General features: G+C 51.8%; 1 protein-coding gene across 3 annotated transcripts in view; it reads left to right on the forward strand.

The window, feature by feature from the left end:
* Window positions 1-14,994, forward strand: part of cwf19l2 (CWF19 like cell cycle control factor 2) — a 231,319-nt gene that overhangs the window by 204,737 nt on the left and 11,588 nt on the right. For all 3 annotated transcript variants that reach the window (XM_068033738.1, XM_068033739.1, XM_068033741.1), the window contains exon 16: window positions 1,455-1,535. In XM_068033738.1, coding sequence (XP_067889839.1) covers window positions 1,455-1,535 — 81 coding nt within the window. The remainder of the gene's footprint in view (window positions 1-1,454; window positions 1,536-14,994) is intronic.

Below are 14,994 nucleotides of genomic sequence, written 5' to 3' on the forward strand. Positions count from 1 at the left end.
CCTCACAGAATGTTGCTTGAAGTCCTCACAGCTGTCCGATGCGGGGAGAAAAAAAAAGGTTCTTCCACAATAGAACAGTCTGTAGTCTAACTCCAACAGTAGGTGATGCTAAAATAAAAACAAGAAATGCTGGAACCCCTCAGCAGGTCTGGTAGCATCTGTGGAAAGAGAAGCAGAGTTAACGTTTCGGGTCAGTGACCCTTCATCTGACCTGAATCGTTAACTCTGCTGTTTCCACAGATGCTGCCAGACCTGCTGAGTGGTTCCAGCATTTCTTGTTTTTATTTCAGATTTCCAGCATCCGCAGTATTTTGCTTTTATATAAGTAGGTGATGCTTTCCTTCTCCAGCAAATTTCAACAATTAACAACTTACAAACACTTACAATAGAATCAAACTGACTTTGGAGTTTTTAAGGGATAAAAGATTGTCACAGTCTAACTTCCTTTCCTTCAGTTCAAATTACCAGAGATCTGTTTTTGGCTTGACTTTTTTTAGAATTTTGAGAGATAATTAAACAGACTAAAAATCTTATTCCTTCAGTTTAAATGGTTGAGAGCTCTTTTTCCAGGTTCTAAACACCACAGCTGTCTGTCTGTATGTCCTTTGTGTCTGTGTTCTGTTAGAACAAACTGTCTTCAACTAAAAAGCCAGTTCAAAATTGAATTGTAACAAACATATTGCTTAATACTCACTCCCAGTGGCTGTATCTATGTTAACGAGAATGCACCCTTTGAATCGCAGTCTCCAAATGGCTGTTTCTAAGGCATCGAAAATGCACCTTCCTATAACTCCTGAGGCTTGCTGGTTCTTAAAGCAATACTGATCCTTTGCAAGCCTTAAAGGCAAAGCGCATATACCCGGAAAAAAAAACTACAGGACCATGACACAGTATCATCTTGCTTAAATTTCATATAAACTAAATAGCGTGCTAAAATATTCCAAACCAAGTAGTTTCAAAGATTAAGTACTTTTCCCTCTGAAATAGTTGCCAAATATAAGCTTTGTTTGCAAACAATCACCAATACCAGTTACCAATCATTTTGTAATTGAAATAAAATTAATTGACATTTAACATTATTTTTACTAATTAAACCTCAATGTAGCAAAAGTATAGGTTTTACAAAATCTAAACACCAGATTGTGTGTTGAGACATGCAGTGAGTAATCTTCCTAGGATTCTCAGATTCCCAGGAAAACAGCATCAATTTTCTTGGAGGTCTGAAATAATGATGTCTTATACCAACATGAACATCATATATAAGCATTTTAATTTTCATAATATGGTAATAGTTGACTCCACACTAGGAACTACTTTAATGCTGTAGTTTTACATTTATTTCACTACTGGTTTTTTGATGTAATGCCTTTCCTAAATGTAGTTAATTTTCTTTATCACAATAATGTACTTCCATTTTAATGTACTCAAAATACCACTTGTGTAATTTATGAAAGAAAGCTATAATGGAGGCTGATGAAGAGTGGGCCATAAACAAGAAGCTAGTTGACCTTTCCACAAAGGATATCCGCAGAACTGTAAGTAATTATTTCTGTTATCTAAGGAGTTGTTCTAATATTTGTATCTAAGGACACATTTGTGAGGATAATTTTCTCTTTTCTATGGGTGTAAGATGTACTCTATCCTATGTAGCAATTGGATATTGCGGAAGTTTAAACAACTGCATTTACAGACTGGCTGTTCATTTCACAATGCACAACTTCACCAAAGATTAAACTCCAATCTTGGACATCAGGGATGTGATTGTTTCATAAGATGAATCCCACTTTACCTTGTGTTGGGTTCTTAACCTAGGCTCCATACTTGTGCAAAAATAAGTCTCAGTTAGCATTTCTTGTTAATTTATACAACTTTAGTTCACCCTGAATTCCTCAGCAAAAATAATCTTCTTTCACGGTCTATGGGCTTTCCCAGATCTTTTCCACAAGGTGAGAAGCTCTCTTTGGCTTCATTCTACTTTCATCATCCAGAATTTGTTAATAAAAGTAGACTCTGCAAACAGTTACTCGAATAAAACTATATCCTGATTGACCAATAGTCAGATCATATACATTTAGAATGACCTCAGAGAACTTCAGCAAGGTTTCCTTCTCTTCTCTAGTTTAATCCGATGTTGAGGATTTGATTGATCATGAAATTAGCACATTGCCAAAGAGTAAAAATTCAGATAAAACATGGCAATGAAAAGTGTACAATTTTCAGACTACACTCAGCTAACGATATTTTTGTTGTTCCTGATTTTCTTCCATTTTTCATTCATTCCTTCAGGAGCAAGATTTAGATACTTGGACGGTCTCTAGCAGTACTGCAATGAACATATATTTGTTATTTTTCCAGTTCGTGGGGCACTGGCACCAGTACTGGGGAAAGTGGTGGCTGTACCGTTGGGTCAGTCTACACCTGAACCGTGCTGGGTCCAGTGTTCTAGCGAGTCGCATAACTAGGGAAGTAGAGAGGGTTTTAAACTGAATCGTGGGAGCAAGGGATCAAATATGGTAAATCAAGGAGTAGAGACAAGGCAAGCGAGAAAGGTATTAATATGGGAAATGATGAACAGATTGTGACAGGAAAGGACAGAGCATACAAATCTAATAGTAAATCAACAGGTAAGACTAGAAGTTACAAAAATACCAAGGACGAAACTAAAGGCTCTGTAGCTGAATGCACGTAGCATTTGAAACAAAACAGATGAACTGAGAGTGCAAATAGAAATAAATAAGTACGATCTGATAACCATTACAGAGACATGGCTGCAGGATGACATAGATTGCGACCTGAATATTGAAGGGTACCTTGCATTTAGGAAGGACAGGCAGCTAGAAAAAGGTGGAGGGGTAGCTCTGTTAATTAATAATGATAGCACAATAGAGAGGGATGACCTAAGTTCAGGAAACCAGCATGTCGAAGCAGTTTGAGTAGAGATGAGAAATCATAAAGGCAAGAAGTCACTTGTGGGGGTGGTGTGCAGGCCACCTAACATTAACCACACTGTAGGTTGGGGTATAAAGCAAGAAATAATGGCAGCTTGTCAGAAAGGTACAGCGATAATTATGGGGGATTTTAACCTACATGTAGACTGGAAACATCAGATGGACAAAGGTAGCCTAGAAGAGGAGTACATAGAATGTTTTCGGGATAATTTCTTGGAGCAGTACATTCTGGAGTCAACCAGAGAGCAGGCTATACTAGACCTGGAATTGTACAATGAGATAGGATTAATTAATGACCTCATAGTTAAGGCGCCCCTAGGTCGCAGCGATCATAATATGATTGAATTTTACATTCAGTTTGAGGGAGAGAAGAGTGGGTCCAAGACTAGTACTTTAAACTTAAATAAGGGCAATTATGAGAACATGAAAGCAGAGCTAGCTAAAGTGAACTGGCAAATTAGGTTAAGGGATAGGTCGATAGAGAATGCAGTGGCAGACATTTAAGGGGATATTTCAGAATACACAGAATAGATACATTTCAACGAGAGAGAAAAATTCCAAGGGTGGGTCCTGCCATCCATGGTTAACAAAAGCAGTTAAAGATAGTATCAGACTCAAAGAAAAAATGTATAATTGTGCAAAGGTGGGAGGCAGGTCAGAAGATTGGACAGAATATAAAAAAACAGCAAAGAATGATGAAAAGATTGATAAGGAAGGTAAAATTAGAGTGTGAGAGAAAGCTGGCTCGAAATATAAAGACATAATAAGAGTTTCTAGAGATATTTAAAAAAACAAAAGAGTTAACAAAGTGAGCGTTGGTCCTATAGAAAGTGAGTCTGATGTATTAATAATGGATAATAAGGAGATGGCAGATGAATTGAATGGATATTTTGCATCTGTCTTCACTATTGGGGATACAAGTAACATCCCAGTATTAGCCATAAGTCAGAAAATGGAAGGGAAGGAGGAACTCAAGAAAATTACAATCACCAGGAAAGTGGTACTGAACAAATTGTTGGAGCTGCGGGCTGACAAGTCCCCAGGTCCTGATGGACTTCAGCCTAGGATGTTAAAAGAAGTGGCTAGTGAGATAGTTGATGCGTTAGTTTTAATTTTCCACAATTCCATAGATTCGGGGAAGGTTCCATTAGATTGTAAAATAGCAAATGTAACTTCTTTAGTCAAAAAGGGAGGGCGACAGAAAGCAGGAAACTACAGGCCAGTTAGCTTAACATCTGTCTTAAGGAAAATGTTACAAGCTAGTATTAAAGATGTTGTAGCAGGGCATTTAGAAAAATTCAAGGTAATCAGGCAGAGCCAACATGGTATTCTGAAAGGGAAATCATGTTTAACCAATTTATTGGAGTTCTTTGAGAGCTACATGTGCTGTGGATAAAGGGGACCTGGTGGATGTATTGTACTTAGATTTCCAGAAGGCATTTGATGAGATGCCACATCAAAGGTTATTGCAGAAAATAAAAGCTCATGGTGTAGGGGGTAACATATTGGCATGGATAGAAGATTGGCTAGCTAACAGGAAACAGAGAATAGGCATAAATGGATCATTTTCTGGTTGGCAAGATGTAACAAGTGGTGTGCCACAGGATCTGTGCTGGGGCCTCAACTTTTTAAAATTTATATAAATGACTTAGATGAAGGGACCAAAGGTATGGTTGCTAAATTTGCTGATGACACAAGATAGGTAGGAAAGTAACTTGTGAAGAGGACGTAAGGGGCTACAAAGGGATATAGATCGGTTAAGCGAGTGGGCAAAGACCTGGCAAATGGAATATAATGTGGGAAAGTGTGCAATTGTTCACTTTGGCAGAACGAATAAAAAAAGAAGCCGATTATCTAAATGGTGAGAGATTGCAGAGCTCTGCAATGCAGAGGGATCTGGTGTCCTAGTGCATGAATCTCAAAAGGTTAGTATGCAGGTACAGCATGTAATTAGGAAAGCTAATAGAATGTTATGTTCATCGCGAGGGGAATTGAATACAAAAGTAGGGAGGTTATGCTTCAGCTATACAGGGCATTGGTGAAACCACATCTGGAGTGCTGTGTACGTTACTGGTCTTCTTATTTAAGGAAGGATGTAAATGCATAGGAGGCAGTATGGAGAAGAGTCTTTGAATATTTTTAAGGCAGAGTGTTATGACCCGGTGAGAAAGGCGTCTTGGGGTCCCTCTTAGACTTCATCTGGTCTTACCGTAACAGGGTTTTATTTTTAAACACACCCTTTTTAGCACCCCCTTGGTGAATCCTTGCTCACCGCTTTTCAATTATAAGGCAAAGAAAACCAGCACAAACAGTTGGTTTTCTTAAGTTTAAAGAAGAAAAGTTGAAATTTATTATACTTGAACTTAAACTCTAATTGGGTTGTGCCTACGGATACACGATGTGCCCATGCTAGCATGTATACGCAATACACACATGCAAATAGAGACAGAAAATATCAGAAGAAAAAATAAAGTGAAAAGTGTGAGTCAATATCTGAAGAGCTTTTATTACGGTAGTTCGAGCTCACTGTAGAGTCCTTGATTGTAGGTAGTTCGTGCTTTTCATTGGGGCCCAGTCTTCTTCTTAAACCTTGTCCGCTGTAGGAGACTTTTCTCTCTCGGAGTTCATGTGTATTCAGTGGATTCAGAGGCTTGTGAGAAAGAGATGGGAGCAGACAGGGGAGATCTTCTCAGCTCAGGAGCAAATGGCCTTTTTCTCTGAATTCAAACTCTCTGGAGCTAGTTCAAAAGATCCTTGGACAGCCAGTTAGTCATGTGACCAGCTGATCCAACCAGTCCTGGCCCCTGTGGATTGCATCACCCCAGCAGGCCCTGGAATGCGCTTCCCCACCCCCTCACTGTCCGGTGCTCACCATCCATTGTGGGTTGAATGTGTCAGGGCATGGTCCTTTGTCTACACAAGCACCATCTGTTAATATGGAAATATCTTTTCCAGCTGCAGCTGATCTGTTTAACAACTCATTTTCTCGCTCCAGCAACAGTTTAAAATCAATGTTCATGGCAAAATTAATGTGCCTCATTCTTGGCAGGTAGGGGCCTAGCATGACACAGAGGTAGATAGATTCTTGATAAGCAAGGGGGTGAAAGGTTATCTGGGGTAGGTGGAAATGTGGAATAATCAGTTCAGCCATGAACTTAATGAATGGCAGAGCAGGCTCCAGGGGCCGAATGGCCTACTCCTGCTCCTAATTCGTATGTTCGTAAGTATTTCTGTCAGGTGTGCTTTGAAAAGAGGAAAATAAATTGGTTGATTTTAGGAATGAGACACATGTGTAAAGCAGAACTGAATATGGCACTGCTTGCTATTTAATCCCGTACCAGACATTTTTGATGGATAATGCTTTTGTTTTGGTTGGTCAGGAGGAGCTGTTCTCCTTCCTCTCGAGACTTCAGTCTATGCCTGATTCTGTGTCTACTTGCACTGTGTTTGTTTTTTTACACTTGCCTATTATTCATTTATGCATTTTGATGGATGTGATTTAGGCATTTTAACTCATGCTGCTTTCTTCATCAAACCATGAGGAAAATTCATCAAAAATTATTATGTGCTAACATGTGGGCTTGGAAGAAGAAACAAATAAGAGACAAAGATCTTCCATATGTATTCTGTAATATACAATAAATGTAAAGGTTAGAGATGGGTTTTGCTATTTTGGATTTTCAAATTCAAACAGCCCAAATACCTTGAGATTTTATATTAGTATATGACTTAATTGAACTTGTATATTCCAATATTCCAAATGTGGAAATAGCAACATGGTGTTGCTGTAGTCATGCAAGTCTATTCTCACCTTGCTGGATTTGTAGGCATGCTATTGGCCCATATTCTAATCTCTGTAACTCACAGTAAATCCTGTTCACCCACCACTCCTGTGCTCACTGACCTACATCAGTGAAGCAATGCCTTGATTTTAAAATTCACATCAGTGTTTTCAAATCCCTTCATGGCCTGGCCCCTCCCTATTTCTGTAATCTCCCCCAGCCTCACAAGCCTCTGAGATATCAGCACTTCTCCAGTTCTGGCCTCTTGAGCATCCACGATTTTAATCACTCCACCATTAGTGACCATGCCTTCAACTACCAAGGCCCTAAGCTCTGGAATTCCCTCAGGAAATGCCTCCATCTCTCTATCACGCTTTCCTCCTTAAGACACTCGTTACAAACCCAGTTGTTTGACCCAGCTTTCGGTCATCTGCCCTTATCTCCTTATGTGGCTTGGTGTCATATTTTGTTTTATAATGTGTCTGTGAAACGCCTTGGGACATTTTGTTACATATGTCAAAGGCACTATATGAATACAAGTAATTGTTGTTGTCTGCCATTATATGCATGATTTTGGACTTGTCCTGAATCCAGGAGCAAGAATTGGGATTTCTTTTTAGCTTGTCAAACAAGGCTACACCATACCATCACTCGCAGCAGTAGAAAAAAAACTCAGTTTTGTAGGAGAACATAACAACAACAAGTGGCACAGACACGATGGGCCAAGTGGCCTCTTTCTGTGCCGTAAACTTTATATGATTCTAACTATTCACAAAGCACCTTTAATTGAATAAAATGTCTCAAGATGCTTCTCGGGCATTAAAAAACAAAATTTTGACACCAAGCCACATAAGGAGCTATTAGGGCAGAAGGTTTTAAGGAGCATCTTAAAGGTGAAAAGAGAGGTAGAGAGGCAACAAGATTTAGGGAGGGACTTCCAGAGCTAAGGACCTTGGCAGCTGAAGGAACAGCTACCAATGGTGGACCAATTAAAATCGGGGATGCTCAAGAGATCAGAATTGGAGGAGCAGAGATATCTCAGAGGGTTGTTGGGCTGAAGGAGACTGCAGAGTTAGGGAGGGGTGAAGCCATGGAGGGACTTGAAAACAAGGTTGAAAATTTTAAAATCGATGCATTGCTTAAGAGTAGAATGTGGGAAGCCAGCCAGAGTGCATTCGAATAGTCAGGTCGAGAGGTAACCTCTCTCTTGCTCCCACCTCCTTTTCCCCCCCCCCCCCCACCCCTCAGTCACCCCCTTCAATTCCCCCTCTTCCCCCTCTATCCCCCCTTCCCCCCCTTCAATTCCCCCTCTCCCCCTCAATCCCCCCCCTCCCCCTCTATCCCCCCCTCACCCCTCTATCCCCCCCCTCCCCCTCTATCCACCCCCCTCCCCCTCTATCCCCCCCCTCCCCCTCAACCCCCCCTCCCCCTCTAACCCCCCCTCCCCCTCTATCCCCCCCTTCCCCTCTATCCCCCCCCCTCCCCCTCTATCCCCCCCCCTCCCCCTCTATCCCCCCCACCCCCTCTATCCCCCCCCACCCCCTCTATCCCCCCCCTCCCCCTCATCCCCCCCTCCCCCTCTATCCCCCCCTCCCCCTCAACCCCCCCCCACCCCCTCTATCCCCCCCCTCCCCCTCTATCCCCCCTTCCCCTCTATCCCCCCCTTCCCCCTCTATCCCCCCCCTTCCCCCCTCTATCCTCCCCCTTCCCCCTCAACCCCCCCCTTCCCCCTCTATCCCCCCCTTCCCCTCTATCCCCCCCCCTTCCCCCTCTATCCCCCCCTTCCCCCTCTATCCCCCCCTTCCCCCTCTATCCCCCCCTTCCCCCTCTATCCCCCCCCTTCCCCCTCTACCCCCCCTTCCCCCCCTTCCCCTCTATCCCCCCCTTCCCCCCTTCCCCCTCTATCCCCCCTTCCCCCTCTATCCCCCCTTCCCACCTCTATCCCCCCCACTCACCCCCTCTCCCCCTTCCTCTTTCCCCTCTCCCCCTTCCTCTTTCCCCTCTCCCCCTTCCTCTTTCCCCTCTCTCCCTTCCTCTTTCCCCTCTCCCCTTCCTCTTTCCCCCCTCTCCCCCTTCCTTCTTTCCCCTCTCCCCCTTCCTCTTTCCCCTCTCCCCTTCCTCTTTCCCCTCTCCCCCTTCCTCTTTCCCCTCTCCCCCTCCTCTTCCCCTCACCCCCTTCCTCTTTCCCCTCTCCCCCTCCCTCTTTTCCCCACTCGCCCTCCCTCTTTCCCCACTCCCCCTCCCTCTTTCCCCACTCCCCCTCACTCTTTCCCCACTCCCCCTCCCTCTTTCCCCACTCCCCCCCCTCTTCCCCAACTCCCCCCTCCCTCTTCCCCCACTCCCCCTCCCTCTTCCCCAACACCCCCTCCCCTCTTTCCCCACTCCCCCTCCCTCTTTCCCCCACTCCCCCTCCCTCTTTCCCCTCCCCCTCCCTCTTCCCCTCTCCCTCTCCCTCTTTCCCCTCTCCCCCTCCCCTCTTCCCCCTCCCCCCTCCCTCTTCCCCTCTCACCCCTCCCTCTTCCCCATTCCCCCTCCCTCTTTCCCCACTCCCCCTCCCTCTTGCCCCTCTCCCCCTCCCTCTTCCCCTCTCCCCCTCCCTCTTCCCCCTCTCCCCCTCCCCTCTTTCCCCTCTCCCCCTCCCTCTTTCCCCTCCCCCTCCATCTTTCCCCTCCCACCTCTCCCTTCACCACCCCCCTCCCCTCCCCCTCCCCTTTCTCCTCCCCCTCCCCTTTCTCCTCCCCCCTCCCCTTTCTCCTCCCCCTCCCCTTTTCCTCCCCCAACCCCCTTTCTCCTCCCCCCTCCCCTTTCTCCTCCCCCTCCCCCTCCCCCTCCCCCAACCCCCCACCCCTTTCCCCTCCCCTTTCCCCTCCCCTTTCCCTCCCCTTTCCCCTCCCCTTTCCCCTCCCCTTTCCCCTCCCCCTCCCCTTTCCCCTCCCCCTCCCCTTTCCCCTCCCCACCCTTTCCCCTCCCCCCTCCCCTCCCCCTCCCCCTCCCCCACCCTTTCCCCTCCCCCTCCCATTTCCCCTCCCCCTCCCATTTCCCCTCCCCCTCCCATTCCCCTCCCCCTCCCATTTCCCCTCCCCCTCCCAATTCCCCTCCCCCTCCCATTCCCCTCCCCCTCACATTCCCCTCCCCCACCCATTCCCCAACCCCCTCCCATTTCCCCTCCCCCTCCCCTTTCCCCTCCCCCTCCCCTTTCCCCCTCCCCCTCCCCTTTCCCCCTCCCCCACCCCCCACCCCCACCCCAACCCCCCTTTCTCCTCCCCCTCCCCTTTCCCTCCCCCTCCCCTTTCTCCCCCCCCCCCTTCCCCCCCCTCCCCTTTCTCCTCCCCCTCCCCTTTCCCCTCCCCTTTCCCCTCCCCCTCCCCTTCCCCTCCCCTCCCCTTCCCCTCCCCCTCCCCTTTCCCCCTCCCCCTCCCCTTCCCCTCCCCCTCCCCTTCCCCTCCCCCTCCCCTTCCCCTCCCCCACCCTTCCCCTCCCCCTCCCCCTTACCCCACCCCCACCCCTTCCCCTCCCCCCTCCCCTTCCCCTCCCCTTTCCCCTCCCCTTCCCCCTTCCCCCTCCCCTTCCCCTCCCCCTCCCCTTTCCCCTCCCCCTCCCCTTCCCCTCCCCCTCCCCTTTCACCCACCCCCTCCCCTTTCCCTCCCCTTCCCCCCTCCCCATTCCCCACCCCTTTCCCCCTTCCCCTCCCCCACCCCTTCCCCTCCCCCTCTCCTTTCCCCTCCCTCTCCCCCTCCCCTTTCTCCTCCCCCTCCCCCTCCCCTTTCTCCTCCCCCTCCCCCTCCCCTTTCCCCTCCCCCTCCCCTTTCCCCCTCCCCCTCCCCTTTCCCCTCCCCCTCCCCTTTCCCCCCCCCCCCCTTTCCCCACCCCCTCCCCTTTCCCTCCCCTTTCCCCACCCCTCCCCCCCTCCCCTTTCCCCTCCCCTTTCCCCTCCCCCTCCCCTTTCCCCTCCCCCTCCCCCTCCCCTTTCCCCTCCCCCTCCCTTTCCCCTCCCCCTCCCCTTTCCCCTCCCCCTCCCCTTCCCCTCCCCTCCCCTTCCCTTTCCCCCTCCCCCACCTCTTTCCCCTCCCTCTCCCCTTTCCCCTCCCCTTTCCCCTTTCCCCTCCCCTTCCCCTTTCCCCTCCCCTTCCCCTCCCCCTCCCTTTCCCCTTTCCCCTCCCCTTTCCCCTCCCCCTCCCCTTTCCCCTCCCCCTCCCCTTCCCCTCCCCCTCCCCCTCCCCCTCCCCCCTCCCCTTCTCCTCCCCCTCCCTTTCTCTCCCCCTCCCCTTTCTCCCTCCCCCTCCCCTTTCTCCTCCCCCTCCCCTCCCCTTCTCCTCCCCCTCCCCTTTCCCCCCCCCTCCCCTTTCCCCTCCACCCTCCCCTTTCCCCTCCCCCTCCCCTTTCCCCTCCCCTCCCCTTCCCCTCCCCCTCCCCTTTCCCCTCCCCCTCCCCTTCCCCTCCCCCTCCCCTTTCCCCTCCCCCTCCCCTTTCCCCTCCCCCTCCCCCTTTCCCTCCCCCTCCCCTTTCCCCTCCCCCTCCCCTTTCCCCCTCCCTCTCCCCTTTCCCCTCCCTCTCCCCTTTCCCCTCCCCTTTCCCCTCCCCCTCCCCCCCCCCTTTCCCCTCCCCCTCCCCTTTCCCCTCCCCCTCCCCTTTCCCCTCCCCCTCCCCTTTCCCCTCCCCCTCCCCTTTCCCTCCCCTTTCCCCTTTCCCCTCCCCTCTCCTTTCTCCTCCCCCTCTCCTTTCTCCTCCCCCTCCCCCTCCCCCTCCCCTTCTCCTCCCCCTCCTCTTTCTCCTCCCCCTCCCCTTCTCCTCCCCCTCCCCTTTCTCCTCCCCCTCCCCTTTCTCCTCCCCCTCCCCTTTCCTCCTCCCCCTCCCCTTTCTCCTCCCCCTCCCCTTTCTCCTCCCCCTCCCCTTTCTCCTCCCCCTCCCTTTCTCCTCCCCCACCCCTTTCTCCTCCCCCTCCCCCACCCCTTTCTCCTCCCCCTCCCCCACCCCTTTCTCCTCCCCCTCCCCCACCCCTTTCTCCTCCCCCTCCCCACCCCTTTCTCCTCCCCTCCCCCACCCCTTTCTCCTCCCCTCCCCCTCCCCTTTCTCCTCCCCTCCCCCTCCCCTTTCTCCTCCCCCTCCCCCTCCCCTTTCTCCTCCCCCTCCCCCTTTCTCCTCCCCCTCCCCCTCCCCTTTCTCCTCCCCCTCACCCTCCCCTTTCCCCCTCCCCCTCCCCTTCTCCTCCCCCTCCCCCTCCCCTTTCTCCTCCCCCCTCCCCCTCCCCTTTCTCCTCCCCCTCCCCCTCCCCTTTCTCCTCCCCCTCCCCCTCCCCTTTCTCCTCCCCCTCCCCCTCCCCTTTCTCCTCCCCCTCCCCCTCCCCTTTCTCCCTCCCCCCTCCCCTTTCTCCTCCCCCTCCCCTTTCTCCTCCCCCTCCCCTTTCTCCTCCCCCTCCCCTTTCTCCTCCCCCTCCCCTTTCTCCTCCCCCTCCCCTTTCTCCTCCCCCTCCCCTTTCTCCTCCCCCTCCCCTTTCTCCTCCCCCTCCCCTTTCTCCTCCCCCTCCCCTTTCTCCTCCCCCTCCCCTTTCTCCTCCCCCTCCCCTTTCTCCTCCCCCTCCCCTTTCTCCTCCCCCTCCCCTTTCTCCTCCCCCTCCCCTTTTCTCCTCCCCCTCCCCTTCCCCTTCCCCTCCCCCTCCCTTTCCCCTCCCCCTCCCCTTTCCCCTCCCCCTCCCCTTTCCCCTCCCCCTCCCCTTTCCCCTCCCCCTCCCCTTTCCCCTCCCCCTCCCCTTTCCCCTCCCCCTCTCCTTTCCCCCTCCCCCTCCCCCTCCCCTTTCTCCTCCCCCTCCCCTTTCTCCTCCCCCTCCCCTTTCTCCTCCCCCTCCCCCTCCCTTTCTCCTCCCCCTCCCCCTCCCCTTTCTCCTCCCCCTCCCCCTCCCCTTTCTCCTCCCCCTCCCCCTCCCCTTTCTCCTCACCCTCCCCCTCCCCTTTCTCCTCCCCCTCCCCCTCCCCTTTCTCCTCCCCCTCCCCCTCCCCTTTCTCCTCCCCCGCCCTTCTCCTCCCCCTCCCCTTTCTCCTCCCCCTCCCCCTCCCCTTTCTCCTCCCCCTCCCCCTCCCCTTTCTCCTCCCCCTCCCCCTCCCCTTTCTCCTCCCCCTCCCCCTCCCCTTTCTCCTCCCCCTCCCCCTCCCCTTTCTCCTCCCCCTCCCCCTCCCCTTTCTCCTCCCCCTCCCCTCCCCTTTCTCCTCCCCCTCCCCCTCCCCTTTCTCCTCCCCCTCCCCCCTCCCCTTTCTCCTCCCCCTCCCCCTCCCCTTTCTCCTCCCCCTCCCCCTCCCCTTTCTCCTCCCCCTCCCCCTCCCCTTTCTCCTCCCCCTCCCCCTCCCCTTTCTCCCCCCCCCTCCCCCTCCCCTTTCTCCCCCCCCCTCCCCTTTCTCCCCTTTCTCCCCCCCCCTCCCCTTTCTCCCCTTTCTCCCCTTTCTCCCCCCCTCCCCTTTCTCCCCCCCTCCCCTTTCTCCCCCCCTCCCCTCCTCCTCCATCTCCCCTCCCCTTTCTCCCCTCCTCCTCCACCTCCCCTCCTCCTCCACCTCCCCTCCTCCCTCTCCCCCGTGCCCTCTCTCTTCCCCCTTTCTCTTCCCCCTTTCTCTTCCTCCTCCTCCCCCGCCCCCTCTTCGCTCCTCTCCCGCCCCCCTCCCCCTCGCTCCCCCCGCCCCCCTCTCTTTATCTTTAATCTCCTCCAGCCCCTCAACTCTCCAGGTTATCTGTGCTACTCCAGTTTTGGCCTCCTGTGCATCCCTGACTTTTATGGGCTCCAGCATTGATGGCTGTGCCTCAAGTTGCCCAAGCTCTAGAATACCCTCCCTACACCTCTTTGCCTCTTCACCTCGCTTTCCTCTGTTAAGACACTCCTTAAAAATCTACCTCTTTGATGAAGCTTTTGGTCATTTGACCTAATATCTCCTTTTGTGGCTTGGCGTCATTCTTATTTTCATGATACTCCTGTAAAGTGCACTGGGACGTTTCATTACATTCAAGGTGCTATATAAATATAAGTTCACTCTCCCCCTCCCCCAAGAGCCCTGCAGTTATATCCTCTTCAACTGTTTAGCCAATTTACATTTGAAAATTACTATGGAATCTACTTCTACTGCAGTTACAGGGAATGCATTCCATGCGTTTAAAATAAATCTCATCTCCCCTCTAGTCCAGTTTTTGATAATTTGTCAGTGCCCCTCTGAGTCTATTCAATATAGCTTTACAGTGTAAAAATGAAAACGTCTACTGGTGGAATATTGGATATACTGGCCACTGCATACAGCAGGCAAATTGCATTGACACCAGCGTGTCCATTATAAGCAGTGCGGACTGTAACTCTGATTGGATTGGATTTGGACCCAATGGCCAGAATTTTACAGTGGATGGACGGGGAGCCAGACTCCGACATGAAAGTCAGTGGCGAACCCGTTTCCACCTAGCCTGAGGATCCGTCCCATATTTTACGGATCCCCAGGCTTTAATTGTCCCGAAGCGGGACTTCCACCCGCTTGAGGGAGGAGGTCCCGCCTCAGTGAGCTGCTGGCCAATCAGCGGTCCAGCAGCGCCACCGGGAGCGGTGGCCACTGCTGGGACGGCAGCCCAGCCAACGCCATGGATCGAGGAGGGAAGGTAAGTAGGGGCATGCCTCACCAAGGGGGATCGGTCCCTTCCCTGGTGAGGCTGGAGTGGTCCTGTGAGGGGAGGGGGGTATCTTGGGTCCTGGGGGTGGGTTGGGAGGCGGGAGCAGCCCTCAATCAGGCACCCTGTGCCTGACTGCCATGCCCCACCCGGGCCGCGGAAAGGCCGGCAGCTATCACTGGGCCGCCTTTTCACGTCCCTAGCGCACCCTGCTTGCCATGGGTAAAATACCCGTGGAGGCGGGTGAGGGCCCTTAAGTGGCCTCGGGTGGGGCGGGCCATTTTCCACTCCCCGCCCTCCCCCCCACCTGACCACCTTAAAACTTGTCCGGAGGCGGAATTGGGGCAAGTAGGCCTCCCAGAGCCTGCCGCTCAATTTTACGCCGCCCCCCATGCCACCTTCCGGACCCGCTGGGGCGGCGTAAAATTCCGGCCAATATCACAGAAATGAAGAAGGGTCTCTCTGCATTTCATCTCGGGCATATTGGTGCTGAACCTGCTACTGAGGAAAAGGGAATCATATTCGGTTCCTCAGCAAGGCCATTACTCATCTTGATTTGGAGACAAACAAAATTCCAATGCTGACAATGCAAGAACATGTAAAGTGTGTACCTTTTTATATCTGTATTATAAAGCTCA

This window comes from Heterodontus francisci, chromosome 6, assembly GCF_036365525.1.
Source record: "Heterodontus francisci isolate sHetFra1 chromosome 6, sHetFra1.hap1, whole genome shotgun sequence".
Taxonomy (NCBI): Eukaryota; Metazoa; Chordata; class Chondrichthyes; order Heterodontiformes; family Heterodontidae; genus Heterodontus; species Heterodontus francisci.